Source organism: Prionailurus bengalensis, chromosome B3, assembly GCF_016509475.1.
Source record: "Prionailurus bengalensis isolate Pbe53 chromosome B3, Fcat_Pben_1.1_paternal_pri, whole genome shotgun sequence".
Taxonomy (NCBI): domain Eukaryota; kingdom Metazoa; phylum Chordata; class Mammalia; order Carnivora; family Felidae; genus Prionailurus; species Prionailurus bengalensis.
In genome coordinates, this window is record NC_057355.1 from 71,592,464 (window position 1) to 71,610,496 (window position 18,033).

The 18,033-nt window shown below is 36.6% G+C and overlaps 2 protein-coding genes across 2 annotated transcripts; both read left to right on the forward strand.

Annotated features, from left to right (window-relative positions):
• Positions 1-2,925: 2,925 nt before the first annotated feature.
• LOC122467909 (olfactory receptor 11G2) lies at positions 2,926-3,876 on the forward strand. Its single transcript, XM_043554483.1, has one exon. It carries the CDS (start codon positions 2,941-2,943, stop codon positions 3,874-3,876), a length of 936 nt encoding a protein of 311 aa, XP_043410418.1. The 5' UTR covers positions 2,926-2,940.
• Positions 3,877-17,070: 13,194 nt separating this feature from the next.
• On the forward strand, positions 17,071-18,033 carry LOC122468065 (olfactory receptor 11H4-like). Its single transcript, XM_043554543.1, has one exon. It carries the CDS (start codon positions 17,071-17,073, stop codon positions 18,031-18,033), a length of 963 nt encoding a protein of 320 aa, XP_043410478.1.

Consider the following 18,033-nt stretch of genomic DNA (forward strand, 5'->3'; position numbering starts at 1 on the left):
TGGACAGCAACATGCAGAAGGTTGAAACTAGACCACTTTCTCATACCATTCACAAAAATAAACTCAAAATGGATAAAAGACCTGAATGTGAGACAGGAAACCATCAAAACCCTAGAGGAGGAAGCAGGAAAAAACCTCTCTGACCTCAGCTGTAGCAATTTCTTACTTGACACATCCCCAAAGGCAAGAGAATTAGAAGCAAAAATGAACTATTGGGACCTCGTGAAGATAAAAAGCTTCTGCACAGCAAAGGAAACAATCAACACAACTAAAAGGCAACCGATGGAATGGGAAAAGATATTTGCAAATGACACATCAGACAAAGGGCTAGTATCCAAAATGTATAAAGAACTCACCAAACTCCACACCTGAAAAACAAATAACCCAGTGAAGAAATGGGCAGAAAACATGAATATACACTTCTCTAAAGAAGACATCCAGATGGCCAACAGGCACATGAAAAGATGCTTAACATCACTCCTCATCAGGGAAATACAAATCAAAACCATACTCAGATGTCACCTCATGCCAGTCAGAATGGCTAAAATGAACAAAACAGCAGACTATAGATGCTGGAGAGGATGTGGAGAAACGGGAACCCTCTTGCACTGTTGGTGGGAATGCAAACTGGTACAGTCACTCTGGAAAACAGTGTGGAGGTTCCTCCAAAGACTAAAAATAGATCTACCCTATGACCCAGCAGTAGCACTGCTAGGAATTTACCCAAGGGATACAGGAGTACTGATGCATAGAAGCACTTGTACCCCAATGTTTATAGCAGCACTCTCAACAATAGCCAAATTATGGAAAGAGCCTAAATGTCCATCAACTGATGAATGGATAAAGAAATTGTGGTTTATATACACAATGGAATACTACTTGGCAATGAGAAAGAATGAAATATGGCCATTTGTAGCAACGTGGATGGAACTGGAGAGTGTTATGCTAAGTGAAATAAGTCATACAGAGAAGAACAGATTCCATATGTTTTCACTCCTATGTGGATCCTGAGAAACTTAACAGAAGACCATGGGGGAGGGGAAGGAAAAAAAATGGTTAGAGAGGGAGGGAGCCAAAACATAAGAGACTCCTAAAAAGTGAGAACAAACTGAGGGTTTATGGGGGGTGGGAGAGAGGGGTGGGTGGGTGATGGGTATTGAGGAGGGCACCTGTTGGGATGAGCACTGGGTGTTGTATGGAAACCAATTTGACAATAAATTTCATATTTAAAAAAAAGCAGAGGGGCACCGGTGTGACTCAGTTTGTTGAGCGTCTGACTTCAGCTCAGGTCATGATCTCACAGCTCCTGAGTTCGAGCCCCGCAACAGGCTCTGTGCTTACAGCTCGGAGCCTGGAGCCTGCTCCGGATTCTGTCTCCCTCTCTCTCTCTGCCCCTAACCCACTCACATTATGTCTCTGTCTCTCTCAAAAATAAATAAACATTTAAAAAAATTAAAAAAAGAAAACATGTTAGTGGGTTTTAAAAAAAAAAAGCAGAAAAGGAAAAGACTTCCAGAAAGTTAAATTCATAGTGCGGATACCAGAATCTAGCCTACTTTCACCCCACCAAAAGCAGGGTCCATTAAGCCCTATACTAGTTTATATACATTAAATAGAAACAGATCTGTAGAGATCTTATCGGCTCCAAGAATCCCCCATGGCATTGGAATCAAAGGGTCCTGAGTTTAAAATGATGCAGAAGTGTTTTAAAAGAATATTTATTGTGTTATAACTCCCCAGTTTCATCACCACCCAACACAATTGCATTCTTCTTCCAACACAACACTCTAAGTGTCCACACCTAATTCTTGAGATAGGGTGTCAGCTGGCTGTGCCACCTTTTGCTCTTGACCCTACAGATTTCCCAGAACTTGACTACTCCTAGTAAGAAATTATTAGGCTCCCTGGGTCTCTTGCCAAATTTCAAAAAGCAAAATATGGATTTAACACTAAAAAAGAAGCAGTGAGGGACACAACTTTCTTTATGTTGCTCATTTATATACTTATTTACAGAGGATTCGAAGTGATTCCAAGTCCTGAGGCATGATTGTTCAACAAAAGTACTCTTACTCATTTAGAATAAAAGAAAGGCATTATGTGAATATTCATCCTTTAAAAGCCACTCTGTCTTGAGATGCTCCCCAGTAGTTTCTAGGAGATGGAGTAAAATTTTAGCTCTGCATCCCCTACAAATCCACTATTTAGAATTCCATGTTATCAATAACATCCATAACTTGCACTGCTGGAATAGAATTCTATCTATAACTGTAGAGTAGGCAAATTCGTATCTCTTTTTCAGGTAAGCACAGACTTGTTTCAACATGGGCCATTAACGATTCTTTCACCTTGGTCAACTGGATGACTACAATTGTTGTTTTAACACAACAGAAACTAAGATTAATTCCCTCCAGTTGGCTTGACTGTTTTACACATGAAATTGGCATATATTATTAAATTAATAAGTTAATCATTTAGTTTTAAATAAGGCCAGTTTCAAGTCATGTAAAAGAAGTCATTCAAAAAGTTCTGAGTTTGTGTAACATAACTAACGAGTTTGACTCAGTTTCTGCCACAACTGCAGTGATGTCACCTCTTTTAAAAATGGAAAAATTCCATTTTTGAAAGGATATGTAGGTAGGTAAGTAGGTAGATAGAAACTCTATTAAGCATAAGGTCTAATATAACCTTAAAACACCTCTATAACACTCTCCTTCAAGACCTTATCAATTCTAACCAAAGTTTTCTTGATTCCACAGTGAAAATGTGAATGAGAATAAAAAGCAACCCAGGTCAATTATTTCAATTTCAAAGATAAAAGGTAACTATTAACATACATATCTTTATTTTCTTTCCCAAAATTGTTTAAATATAATCTGAGGCCTCATGTGTCTTTACAGGCATTCAATAATTTGATGGGGTTTTTTTACAGCTCCTAGATACATGAATATCTCCAACACCCCCAACACCTCCAGCACCATCACTGGCTTCATCCTCCTGGGCTTCCCTTGCTCCAGGGAGGGGCAGATCCTCCTCTTTGTGCTCTTCTCTGTTGTCTACCTCCTGACCCTCATGGGCAACGGGTCCATCATCTGTGCTGTGCGCTGGGATCAGAGACTCCACACCCCCATGTACATCTTGCTCGCCAACTTCTCCTTCCTAGAGATCTGGTATGTCACATCCACTGTCCCCAACATGTTAGCCAACTTCCTCTCTGACACCAAGGTCATCTCCTTCTCTGGGTGCTTTCTCCAGTTCTACTTTTTCTTCTCCTTGGGTTCTACAGAATGCTTCTTCTTGGCTATTATGGCATTTGATCGGTACCTTGCCATCTGCTGGCCTCTACACTATCCAACCATTATGACTGGACGTCTCTGCACCAATCTTGTGGTAAACTGCTGGGTATTTGGTTTCCTTTGGTTCTTGATTCCCATCATCATCATCTCACAAATGTCCTTCTGTGGATCCAGGATTATTGACCACTTCCTCTGTGATCCAGGTCCTCTTCTAACACTCACCTGCAAAAAAGCTCCTGTGGTAGAGATTATCTTCTCCACTTTAAGTCCTCTGCCCCTCGTTATTCCCTTTCTCTTCATCATGGGATCCTATGCTCTGGTCCTAAGAGCAGTGTTGAAAGTCCCTTCAGCAGCTGGGAAAAGAAAGGCTTTCTCCACCTGTGGGTCTCATCTGGCCGTGGTTTCACTGTTCTATGGCTCAGTACTGGTCATGTATGGGAGCCCAACATCTGAGCATGAAGCTGGAACACAGAAGATTGTGACTCTGTTTTATTCTGTTGTGACCCCACTCCTTAATCCAGTGATATACAGTCTTAGGAACAAAGATATGAAAAATGCCCTTCAGAAATTTCTGGAAATATAAAAAGTGTTCATCAAAAAGGCTCTTGGGAAATTACAGCCCAATATTATATTTAACTTACTTACAAACATTTACAAAAATTGTATTTAACTTATTTTCAGGTAAAAAAAAAACTATTTTTAAAAAAAATTTGAGTGTATTTGACACAATATTACATTAATTTCAGGCATATAACTTAGCAGATTGACAAGCTTATACACTATGCTGTGTTCACAAGTATAGCTACCATCTGTCTCATTAAATCACTGTTACTATATCATTGATTGTATTCCTTATGCTCTGCTTTTTATTCCTGTGATTTACTCATTCCATTACTGGAAGTCTGTATCTTTCTCTCTTCTTCACCCATCTTTCCCAACCCCCACCCCCCTCCACCCCTGCAACCATCAGTTTGTTCTCTGTATTTATAAGTCTAATTCTGCTTTATGTTCGCTTGTTCATTTTTAAAATACCATTTTTGAGTGGAATTACATGGTATTTGTCTTTCTCTGACTCATTTCAGTTAGCAAAGAAACCTCCAGGTCCATCCATGTTGAATCAAATGACAAGATCTCATCCTTTTTTGTGGTTGTGTAATATTCCATCGTGAATATTTTCCTTATCCATTCATCTATTGATTTACACTTAGGTTACTCCCATGTCTTAGTTGTTGTAAATAATGGTGCAATAAACAGGGATGTGTATATCAAGTTAGTGTTTTTGTTTTCCCTGGTTAAATATCCAGTAGTGGAATTACTGGATCATATGGTACTTCTATTTTTAATTTTTTGAGGAACCTCCATATTGTTTTCCACAGTCGCTGCACAAATTTACATTCCCACCAACAGTGCATGAGGGTTCTTTTTTCTCCATTTCCTCAGCCAATACTTGTTTCTTGTGTTTTTTATTTTAGCCATTCTGACAGGTGTGAGGTGATATATATCATTATGGTTTTGATTTACATTTCCCTGATGATTAGTGATGTTTAACATAAAAAAAAAACTAGTTTATTCCAGTAATTGTTCATCCTAGTATTAACCAAAAACCTCAAGCACTTGTAAGCATGTGTCTGTTGCTTACTGCTTCACTTGGTTCTTAATCATTTATCCTGTTTCTTAGCATGCAGGTTTTTTTAATTGAATGCTGAACATTATACTTCAAAAACTGTGAAGACAATGGGTACAGTAAATCCACAAAAGTTAAGTTTTCTTGTAGCAGTAGAGAAAGTAGAGGCAGATCACTTTGATCTCATTTAAGGACTATATTTAAGTACAAAAATAGCCTAGGCCAGTTTTGCCTTTATTCCCGGAATTGACTCTTACTCCATGAATAGAGCCTGAGTCTCATCTGCAAGCCTGGACCCCTCCACTTTAGTGGGCCCTGGTTTCCTATTTCTGTACTCCTTGAACCCCATGCTCCTAAGACTTCTGCTCAGCTCTTTAGACTCCCAGTTTTGCTTTCTGCTAGATTTCTTGAAAACCAATTTGCATGTTAATGGCTTAGAAATTAAAGAAAAAAATTTCTTGAAGGGATACTGCATCATATGTTGAGTCTCACTTCTCTGTGGTCCTCCTCTCTCCAGGATTTGTTTCTCAAACTCCAGTTTCTTTAGCAGCCACAAACACCAAATCCTTTATCTTCTCAGTTCAGTGAAACTACTGCTTTCTGCTGAGACTTTATTCTTCCTTCCCCTCATTCTTTCCCACATCTCTCCATTTCCCCATAGTACCCCCATCCAGTGAATTGTCGAACATACTCAAGAGAAAGCACCCAAGGTGAATGTGGAACTCATTTCCTTGTCTTTCCCTTCTTGGAACTGTAGCCCCTGGATTCTTGCCTGTGTTGACTGCTCTTCAGTACCTTCAAATGATTGTGTTAGGTATTCTGCCCAGATTGTATGGTTACTTTTGGCGGCAAGGTTAGTTTAATACATGATGCTAGTCATGACCATAGCCAGAAATGCTTTTCTATTGCTTCTATTACACCTAAATTCTACACTGTCTCACTTCCTTCACTTTCCAAAAATGATCTTGTAACAAAATCATGCAAAAAACTCAGAGGCAAATCAGAGATGAGTGGATATAGGGACTGAATAAACACAAGTCTGGGATACAGACCTGCTTTTCTTTTCATTGCAAGCAGCTGCAGATTCCCAAAGAGAAGCAGGTGAAGGAGGGAGATCCCTGCTTACAGTAAAATAAGAGGTAAAACCAAAACAACAGAGAACAGATTTAAGCTTTTTTTTCTGTATAGGAGGTGCTTAGGAATTGTACATCAGTAAAAGTATTTACTCAGGAATTGTATTGTCACTTGCCCTAGTTCCCCTTGAACTCCCTCCTAGGTCCTAAATGAAAGGTAATCTTAATATTGAAATGTCTTCACCAATTCAACACCCTGATCTGCATAAGAAGAAAATGATGGTTAGGAATCAGGAGTGATGTGCTAAGGATAATAACTTTAATGGTAAAAAACAAAAATTTCCTATCGACCACCCTTTTCATTAACCCAAGTTGCTTTTTTGTTACCAACTCATCCTATATTTCTATCTTGAAGACTTTTCATTATTTTCCCATCAATAATTTAGGATGTCTCAATTATTTGTCAAACAATGTTTCCTTGATGTGCATAAAGGTCTATGAACAGTAAGAGAACAGAACAATATCCCAGTAGGAAAATAATCAAAAGGATATAAACAACATACAGAAAATATCCTTAAACATATGGTAAGAGCACAAATTCATTCATAAAAAAGATAAAGGCAGAATAAGCCTATTTCATTTTTAACCCATCAGAGTGACAAAGACCAAGCAGTTTGATAACCATTGTATGGTTGAGGACGGTAACTTCTCTGACACTTGCTGGTAAAGTATAAATTTTACAAACTCTATACAGGACAATTAGACAACTTTGATAAAATTTAGAATATATACACCCTGAAACCCATAAACCCAACTTCTAAGTTACTCAGTCTACAGATATTCTCACATATGTGGGAAATGATGAAAGTATAAGAATATTCATTGCATTATTGCTATAACAGTATATTATATTGCAAAATGTTGAGAAAAATGTCAATTCCCATTAATAGAAGACTAGTTAAATAAACTATGGTTCAGTCATACTACCTTAAATCTTATATGTAATGTTATATAGTATCTCCAAGATATGTTGTATTTTGGGGCTTATTATTATTATTATTGAAGTATAGTTGGCATCCAAGATATATTGTTGAGTGAAGAAAGAGAGGTGAGTAGCTGAGAGTAACTACCTTTCATGTAAATGTATAGACTATCTCCTGAAGGAGATCTAGAGACTGATAACAGTGGTTGCTTTAAATGACAAGACTTTGGTGTCTGAAGAACAAGAGACAAAGGAGCGGTTTTCTTCATACCCCCTTTTGAACTCTTTACATTCTTTTTTGTATGGCTGTATTATTTATTTAAAAATAAATAATGATACAATTGTTTTTAGACAAAGAATAACTTCCTGGATTAATTTTCTTTTTTAAGTTTATTATATTTATTTACTTGAGGCAGGGTGGGGGGTAGAGACAGGGAGAGAGAGAAAGAGAATATCAATCAGACTCCACATGGTCAAACTCACAAACCTTGACCTGAGCTGAAATTAAGAGTCAGAGGCTTAACCCACTGAGCTGCCCAGGTACCCCTAGAGCAGCTTTCTGATAATTAGATCTAAAAAATCATTCCCACCCACCCACCCCCAACAATTCTAGGATTCCTTAGGAGCCTATTCACTTATAGAAAATTTGAAGTAGTGTCCAAAGAACATCTTAACATTTTTTTACTCAGAATTTTTGGTACTTCAGAGAAAATAAGAGACATGTCTTTTTCCTGTTAGGGTTTCTACAAATATACTGTGACAAACTGTAACTACCTTATAACATTTATATTTAGACATCCTCTTTTTCATTGTTCAACTATACATTCTTGTTTTTGTTGTTGAGCACCTACAATCCAAGACACTGAGCCTGGAAATAAATTTGATCCAGAAGTATATAAGAGACATTTTCTTCCCTCAAAGGGCTCACAGTCTCGTGATACAGAGGCATAAAAATATTGCAAGGGTTTTCTTTTTTTATTAAATGGTACACATGCAATGAGAGGTGAGAACCAAATGCTATGAAAGATCGTGATAAGTAGCAGGTGTGTAAGCATGGATCTGTGTCATGTGAAAGAAGTTTTAAGCATAGCTAATCATAGGGCATTGTCTTTTTGTAAGTACACCTCAGGCTACAAAATAAAAGCGCTTTAATAAAAAGCATCTGTGCTGGTAAAGAAGAAGATAAACTGTCACTATTTGCAGATGACATGATACTATTTTTAGAAAGCCCTAAAGAATCTACAAAAAAACTATTAGAATAAATTAAATCAGTAAATTTTCAGGACACAAAATTAATTCTGAGAAATCAATTGTGTTTCTATATATTAATAAGTATAGAAAGAAAAATTAAGGAAACAATCCCAATTATTACAGCTGCACCAAAAAGAATAAGATACCTAGGAATAAACATCACTAAGGAGGTGAAAGACCTGTACTCTGAATATTATAAAACATTCATGAAAGATATTGAAGATGACAAACAAATTGAAAGATATTCCATGCTCATGTTTTTGAAGAAGTAATACTACTAAAATTTCCATACAACCCAAAGCAATCTATGCATTCAATCCCTATTGAAATACCAACAGCATTTTTCACAGAACTAGAACAAATGATTTTAAAGTTTGTATGGAACCACAAAAGACTCCAAATAGCCAAAGCAATCCTAATAAAGAATAACAAAGCTGGAGGTATCACAATTCTAGATTTTGAAATATGCCACAAAGCTATAGTAATTGAAACGGTATGGTACTGGCACAAAAACAGACTGTGGAAAACAGTATGGAGTTTCCTCAAAAAATTAATAATAGAAATACTATATAATCTAATAATTCCAGTACTGGGTATTTACTCCAAAAAAACAAAAATACTAATTCAAAAGAAACATGCATGCTTAATGTTAATTGAAGCATTGTTTACAATAGTCAAGATATGGAAGCAACCTAAACATCCATCAATAAATGAATAGATCAAGAAGACATGGTATATACATACAATGAAATATTACCCATAAAAAAATGAGATATTGCCATTTGTGACAATGGATGGACCTAAAGGTCCATTATTATACTATGTGAAATAAATCAGACAAAGAAAGGCAAGTATGATATGATTTCACTTCTGTGTGGGATCTAAAAAACAAAACAAATGAATAAATGAAGAAAAAGCAGAATCAGACCTATAAATACAGAGAACAAACTGATGGTTGACATAAGGGAGAGGGGTAGAGGGGTGGGCAAAATCTGTGAAGGGGAATGGGAGATATAGGCTTCCAGTTACGGAATGAATAAGTCATGAGAATAAAAGGCACAGAAAAGGGAATATAGTCAATGGTATTGTAATATCATTGAATGGTGACAAGTGGTAGCTACACTTTTGGTGAACATATCATAACATATTATCGACAAGCACCGAGTAATGTATAGAATTGTTAAATCACCACATTATATACCTAACATCAATATAACACTATATGTTGACTATACTAGAATTAAATTTTTTTAAATAAAGTTGTTGAACCACTATGTTGTACCTGAAACCAATATAACATTGAGTGCCAACTATACTCAGTTTAAAAATAAATAAATAATTTTTAATTTTTTTAGAGCAAGAATATAAGTACTTACAGAAAATTTTCTATAAGCCACTATATAGCTAACTACTCCCAGAGATTAATGAGCTCCCCAAAACAAAATGGCTGTAAAATGCAATGTAAATTAAAGCCCAAATTGAAATATTATTTACAAAATTTTAGTAAACACAAATTTTCATAATAGAAAGATGGTTACTTCAATCTACCATCCTGATAAGAATAAAGAAAAATACTGATTTTTTTTTTAAGTAATCTCTATGCCCAACGTGGGCTTGAACACATGACCATGAGATCAAGAATCACATGCTCTACTGACTGAGCCAGCCAGGTGCCCCTCAAAAATACTGCATTAAAAAAAATAAAACTTGAAAATACTGACAATATGAAGAGTCAATAGGAAACTCCTAAGTTAAAAAATTTTTTGGAAGTCTGAATGGTAAGCACTGGTCATGTTCAGAATGCACTTGCCTATAAATAAAATCATTATGCTTCATGGCAGTGCCTGGCTGCAGAGATGGAGATGGGAACCCAGGGCTCACATGAAGCTGGAACCCGTAGTGGTCTTCATCCTCAAGTAATTACGGACCAGAACTAAACCTGACACCACTCAAAAGGAAAATCAAAAATCAGCCATCCCTGGAAGTTTATGGCCATGGTTCAGCTGTTGCTTGGATTTGGACTTCACATACAATTTTCTCCAATTTCCCCAACATATTGCCAGCAGCTGTGGGAGAGTGGAATGGGAAGTTATTGTTTAGTGGGCATAGAGCTTCAGTGTGGGATAATGAAAAAGTTCTGGAGATGGATGTTGGTGGTGGTTGCATTACAATGGTAATGTGTATAATGCCTCAAGACCATAAACTTTAAAATGGTTAAAATGGTTATTTTTATGTTATATATATTTTACCACAATAAAAAAATATTATAAAACCATCAAAAAGAGGTAATAGAGGAAAATGACATAAAAATACATGAATAATATGAAAGAAGGCAAGAAAGAAGAAACAAAGAACAGATAAGACAGATAGAAAACAAACAGTCTTGGGACACCTGGATGGCTTGGTCAGTTGAGTGTTCGACTTGATTTGGGCTCAGGTCATGATCCCAGAGTCATGGGATTGAGCCCCAGAATCAAGCTCTATATTGAGCATGGAGACTGCTTAGGATTTTCTCCCTCTCTCCCTCTCTCCCTCTGCCACTCTCCCCTGCTCACATTTTCTCTAAAATGAAAATTAAAATGAATAAAATAAAATAGTCTATCAGTAACTAAGGACTGGAAGCAAAAATTTGCAGATGTCAAGTATGTAAAGAAAATACTCTCCCAGAGTATAAATAATGTATGTTGTGAACATTTTCTATATTTCACAGTGAAAAAGACTTCTGAAAACAAAAAGAAATTCTCTAGAAATCCACATATAGACACCTCACCATTGCCTTTTAGACATTATTCCTACCTTCACTCTAGGAGCCAATTTAACCCAAACTGTATGAAGACTATGGATAAAGAAAGGATGCTACACCAAGGGGTCTTGTGAGAGTCATAAACCATCCCAAGGGGAGACTGAAAACTTCATAATAATCTCTATGATGAAACTTTAATTGTACCCTTGAGAGTCTCAATAATACATCCTATGCATTTATTTATCTGTACCCCTTCTCAAAATCTCCTCACGAAGTTTATATCTTACTTTGTTCAGCTATTTTAAAACAAAAGTAACCAATATATAAAATTCACCTATTGAATTTCCTCTGCTGAGTGAGACAAATGAAAGATCCAGGTGCTTGGGGGTGATTGAGGTCTCTCATACAGCTCTTGATGAAAATATTGATATGTCAATGGAGGTCCGCACCTCAAGGATAGATTGTAGGGCTGTACTTCTTTCCACTGGCTATCCTATTGCCCAACAGAAGTACCCTAATGCTATAACTGTTTCTTTGGAGCACTTCAGGAAGGGAAGAAAGGGAGTGTCAGAAGTTAATTTTGTCTATCCCAGGATTCTCAAGGTCAGGCTCCCCCCATTTTGATTCCACATAAAGGAAAGAGAGGAATCAATAAGAAGATATCAACTCAGAGTTCACTCCCAGCTTTCTCCACACTTAGACCTATCATGAAGGGTAAGTAAATTTTCTGTCTAGGCATCATTGCACTTTTTCTAAGACATCCATAAATGGAATTCTAGCTCCAGTAAAATCCCATTTTAAAATTAATACATTTTGGCAAACTTGGGTGGGTTTCATGCCTCTGGATATGTGATTTCATCCACAATATCTCTCATAACATAATAATAAGTTATGTTACATGAACTGTTGACTCCAGTGCCCAGCTACTCAGATCTCCCTCAGCTTAACAATCCCTGAAATTTTCTTGCCTAATGATTCATAAAAGAATGCCTCATTATTCAGAAATTTGATAAATTACATAATTTTGTTTTAGAAACTGTTCAACGTTGTACTCAATAACTCATTTTCTACAATGCCCTCAATTAAATATAACTTATTCCCAGTTAGTCTTATGCACATCACAGGTAATATAATGCCCTTCCTTTAACCATTTTTCTACATCTTGAATTGTTAACACTACTATCTTTTAATGTCTTCTTCTTTTATATCAGACAAAGCTCTATGTCTTTAAGTACCAGAATATATAAGAAAGTTAATAAAATAAAAAACCTGAGCAACCAAAGAGAGCTACCCATAGCTCTGCTATGTGATGCACTGGAACCTACTGACTTTTTAACCAGTTTTTTAGGTTTATTTAATATTGGTTTTCATTTGGGTTTTTAAATGGTTATGTTAAAAAAATTATCCTAGTTACTTGGTAATCATTGTTGTTGGTAATATTATTATACTAGTATATTCCAGGAACTGTACTAGGCATACATGTTCAACAGTATTTTCACAAAAGCTCTGAAAAATAGGTGCTGCCTCACTTAAGAGCATACAGTACGTCATATGGTTTTTGATCCCAAATCAATCTAGAAGTTATCATTTATTTTCCTCTAACTACAGTTATATAAGAGGACCAGTGAGTTATGTATTACTGGACTGAGCCAATCACTTGTGAACCTGATCCAGCTATGGTATGTCACCACATAGCTATTGTCAGAGTGGGTGATCTCGTCCTCACCAAAGCATCCGCTTTCCTCCTAAAAATACATTCCTAGTCCATCAGAGAGGCCCATTTTTTCTTTCTAGGTTATATGTACAGCAGCTCCACTCCACTACTGGACCATCCAAACAAAGAAAGTGTTTACATTGGTCTATGCGCCCAAGACAGATTTGAAAAACATTTGGTAGGGAAAATCAACAGGATATGGTGATTGACAGCCTATGAGAAGTGACAGAATTAGAAAGTGCCTGGAATGATTCTCAAGTTTTTCGCTTTAGCAAATGCCAAGAGTGGAGCCATTCACCAAGAAATGTACAAAAGGGACAGGAAACTCTTAGAAAGAAACAGATGAAACAAGAGGTATTAAGCAGAATGGTGATTATAGATTTGAAAATATAAAAAAGGGTAAATAACTAAGGAGGCTTATATTTAGAATGAACACTCAAACATGACAGAGATATGAGGCAAGAAGGGATTAATGGGCCACTGGTTTAAACATGACCTTGCTACAAGTCACATAAGACTCTGTCCAATGATGTTCAGATTGGACGCTAAGTGATAGCCCATAAATTCAGTAGATGAGCTTTATTGTGATAGGATTGGCAAGACCAAAATTTACCCAACAACTAATTCACTCAATAAATGCCTACTATGCACCAGAAACTCAATCAACTGAGAATATAAAGTAACATCATTACTTAATCATAAAAGTTGTCAAGCTAGAGGGAGGGAAACATAAATACATGATTTAGTCATTATGCACATGCTCTAGTAGAGACATCCATAACATGCTATAGAAATATTAAGCAGGAATTTATCTTATAGGTAAAGACAGAGAAACTCAAATATCATATGATCTCACTTCTATGCAGAATCTAAAAAACAGAATGAATAAACAAACAAAAAGCAGAATCAGACCTATAAATGCAGAGAACAAATTCATGGCTATTAGAGGGGAGGGAGGTGGAGAGATAGGGCAAATAAGTGAAGGGGAATGGAAGATACAGTATTCCAGTTAAGGAATAAGTCATGGGAATAAAAGTTACAGCACAGGCAATATAGTCAATGGTATTGCAACAGCATTGTACAGTGACACATGATAGCTACACTTGTGGTGAGCATAGCTTAACATATAAAGTTGGTGAATCACTATACTATACACCTGAAATTAATGTAACATTGTTACACTCAAAGAAAAAATTATTTTTGTTTTTAAATAGTTTTGGGGTGCCTGTGTGGCTCAGTAGGTTGAGCATCTGACTCTTGATCTTGGCTCACGTCATTATCTCACGGTTCATGAGTTTGAACCCTCCGTTGGGCTGTGCACTAACAGTGCGGAGCCTGCTTGGATTTTCTCCTTCTCCCTCTCTGCCCCTCCCCTGCTCATGCTTTCTCTCAAAATAAATAAACTTAAATAATAAATAAATAAACAAATAAATAAATAAATAAGTTCTGACTTGATGACTTTAGTAAATATCAAAAAGATATCTAGAAATCTTCATCATCAAAAACTAGGTGTAAAAAATTGATTAGCCTATTAATTTTTTAATCATTATAAGCACTTTATGGGTCAAGTATCTGAAGATATGTGTTTAAGAATATTAATAAAGTGCTTATTATAATATAAAACATTGATCATCTAAATCTATCACAAGGGAGTTGATTAAATCTATGGAAGACAATGCAGGCATTGAACTGATGATATAGAGCTATAATATATATTTTTAAATTTCAATTGTAGTTGGAGTATATATTAGTTTTAGGTGTACAACATAGTGATTTGACAATTACCTACATTACAAAGTGCTTACCACCATATGGGGCCCCTGGGTGTCTCAGTTGGTTAAGTGTCTGACTTTGGCTCAGGTCATGATCTCACAGTTCATGGGTTCAAGCCCTCCATCAGGCTCTGTGCTGACAGCTCAGAGCCTAGAGCCTGCCTCAGATTCTGTGTCTCCCTCTCGCTCTCTGCCCCTCCCCCACTCACACTCTGTCTCTCTCTCTCAAAAATAAATAAACATTAAAAAAAAATTTTTTTAATGCCCATCACCATAAAAATAGTTACTGTCTGGCACCATACAATGTTATTACAATATTATTGACTACATTCCCTATGCTGTACTTTTCACCCTGTGAAAAGTCGTTTTATAACTGGAAATTTGTGCCTCTTAATTCTCTTATTTCCCCTACTCCCCCAAGCCCCTCCACACTGGCAACCATCAGTTTGTTGTCTATATTTATAAGTCTATTTCTATATTTTTGATGTTCATTTTGGTTTTAGATTCCACATACAAGTGAAATCATATGGTGTTTTTCTTACTCTGTATGATTTACTTCACTTAGCATAATACCCTCTAGGTTCATACATGTCTCAAATGGCAAGATTTTAATTTTTTTATGGCTGAGTAATATTCCACTGTGTATATAAACCACATCTTTTTTATCCATTCATCTACTGATGGACACTTAGGTTGCCTTCATATATTGGCTGTTATAAATAATGATGCAATAAATATAGGCATGCATATACCTTTTCAAATTAATGTTTCCATTGTCTTAAGGTAAATACCCAGAAGTAGAATTACTGGATCATATGGAGTAGAGCTTTATTTTTAAAAATGGAAAAAATACTAAAGTATCTTAAGTCTTAAAAACATGCTATAAACAGCCTATTTTGAAAAATCCCATTTTAATTTTTAAAGAAAAGAAGTATGCAATTCTTCAAAGAGTTAAAATTTGCTTATTCTAAGAAGTGGGATTGTTTTGGGGGTTTTTTGGTTTGTTTCTATATTTTTCATGCTCTTAATTATTAAAAAATAAGATTTTTTCACTTTGAAAGTAAATTTTATTTGGGTAAGATAAATGTAGTATTTATAGGGGCGCCTGGGTGGCGCAGTCGGTTAAGCGTCCGACTTCAGCCAGGTCACGATCTCGCGGTCCGGGAGTTCGAGCCCCGCATCGGGCTCTGGGCTGATGGCTCAGAGCCTGGAGCCTGTTTCCGATTCTGTGTCTCCCTCTCTCTCTGCTCCTCCCCCGTTCATGCTCTGTCTCTCTCTGTCCCAAAAATAAATAAACGTTGAAAAAAAAATTTTTTTTTAAATGTAGTATTTATAGCATCTGTAGCATTAGTAAACTGAAATGACAATACATAAGCATTTTACATTGTTTGAAATGTATTGAATAACTTAATGTTTAAAAATATCCTTGCATTTGGAGAAATCTTATTTAATATTTTTACATAAGGTTTGTGTATAACCAAAATGGCATAAAATATCATTTGTGTTCAGCAAGAAGAATTAATCTTTTGCAACATTTAGAGCTACGTTACGTTTGCTTGTTTGTCTATTTGACTTTTGATAATTAACCTTTCCCAGTTTATGAAGATTCTGAGCTTCCTGCATGTGAGCAGGGGAGATTGCAATCAGTAATGTTGAAACTCATCATCTGTGATATGTAGACAGCATAAGAATGAATCCTTCCAAGTAGCTGAACCATATATTTTGAAATAAATACTTACTTTACTTTAACAAACACGTTACTTTAATGAGAGATTTATGGTAAATTATTCAAAACACTGTACTTGTTTAAAATAGTGAAGATTCAATTGACTAATTAGGGGAGGTTTTTTATGCTTTTTTAAAATTATTTATTTCAAGAGACAGAGAGAGAGACAGAGTGTGGGGTGGAGGGAGGGGCAGGGCAGAGACAGCAAGAGAGAATCTGAAGCAGGCTCCAGGCTCTGAGCTGGCAACATACAGCTCGTCGCAGGGCTCGAACCCATGGACAGGGAGACCATGACCTGAGCTGAAGTCTTCAGAAAAATATTACTATGACCCCTCCTCCTGGTTTTTATGCTAAAATTTATAATTCATTAATATGTTATAGGAGAAAATTATTCTGATGTGAAAAGCTCAGAAAGCATAATGGACATTCACAGCCCTAGGATATCTGAGATGCCAAGTACTTTCTACTTAGTGAGAGATGTCAAAAAAGAAAAAAAAAAGTTATCGCAGTCCTAATTCTTGGCTAAAAAATTAGCACAGACTAAAAGCTGTTCTATCAGCTTTTTTAACTATGGGTGGGGAAAAAATACAAATACTTTACTGCATTTAACAGTGGGTAATACTCCGAGTTTCCAAAATCTCAAAGGTAAGATAGTATTTTCCTTTCAAACCTAACCCCACTGATAATGAAAATTTAAATAATGTAAATCATTCCATTGTTATGAACCTAAGTTTATTGAAATTTGGGATAGTCAGAATTATTGATTGGTTACTTTTAAATAAGATCTGACGAGTTAGTGGACGAGTTATTACAAACTAATTGCCAAATAGCCAACACACACACCTTACATAGGTTTCCTACCAGTTTTCCAGGAAACAAAATATCTTGTATGATGGTGTTTTCTGTCTCCTCTGCAGCCCTGGAATTTATGAACAGTTCAGAGACAAGCACTGTGACTGAGTTTGTCCTCCTAGGCTTCCCTGGTTGTCAGGAGTTGCAAAGTTTCCTTTTCTCACTGTTCTTGGGGATCTATATATTTACCATAATGGGAAATGGGATTATTGTCTGTGCTGTGAGGTTGGACCAACGGCTCCATACCCCAATGTATATTCTCCTAGGCAATTTTGCTTTCCTTGAAATCTTGTACATTACCTCCACTGTGCCCAGTATGCTAGTCAATTTCCTCTCAGAAACAAAAACCATCTCTTTCGTTGGCTGTTTCCTCCAGTTATATTTTTTTACTTCCCTTGGTACAACTGAGGCATATTTCCTCTGCATCATGGCATATGATCGGTACCTCGCTATCTGCCACCCACTGCACTACTCAACCACCATGACCCAACAACTCTGCTATATCTTGATGTCTCTTTGCTGGGTGTTGGGGTTCCTTAGTTACTCTGTCTCCACTATACAGCTCTCTCAATTGCCTTTCTGTGGACCCAACACCATTGACCACTTTATGTGTGACATGGACCCACTGATGGCTCTGTCCTGTGCTACAGCTCCAGTCATGGAGATCATCTTCTATGTCCTGAACTCCCTCATCATCATCCTCACACTTCTGTATATTCTTGGCTCCTATACTCTTTTACTGATAGCTGTGTTAAAAGTGCCTTCAGCTGCTGGCCTGCGGAAGGCCTTTTCCACCTGCGGATCACATCTGACAGTGGTATGCTTATTCTTTGGAGCCCTTTTGGCAATGTATGTGAGTCCCACAGCTGATAACCCAGCTGAAATTCAGAAGATTTTGACTCTGTTCTACTCCGTGGTGACTCCCTTCTTAAACCCTCTGATTTACAGTTTACGAAACAAGGACATGAAGGCTGCAATGAAGAAAATCCTGAGGATAGAATGA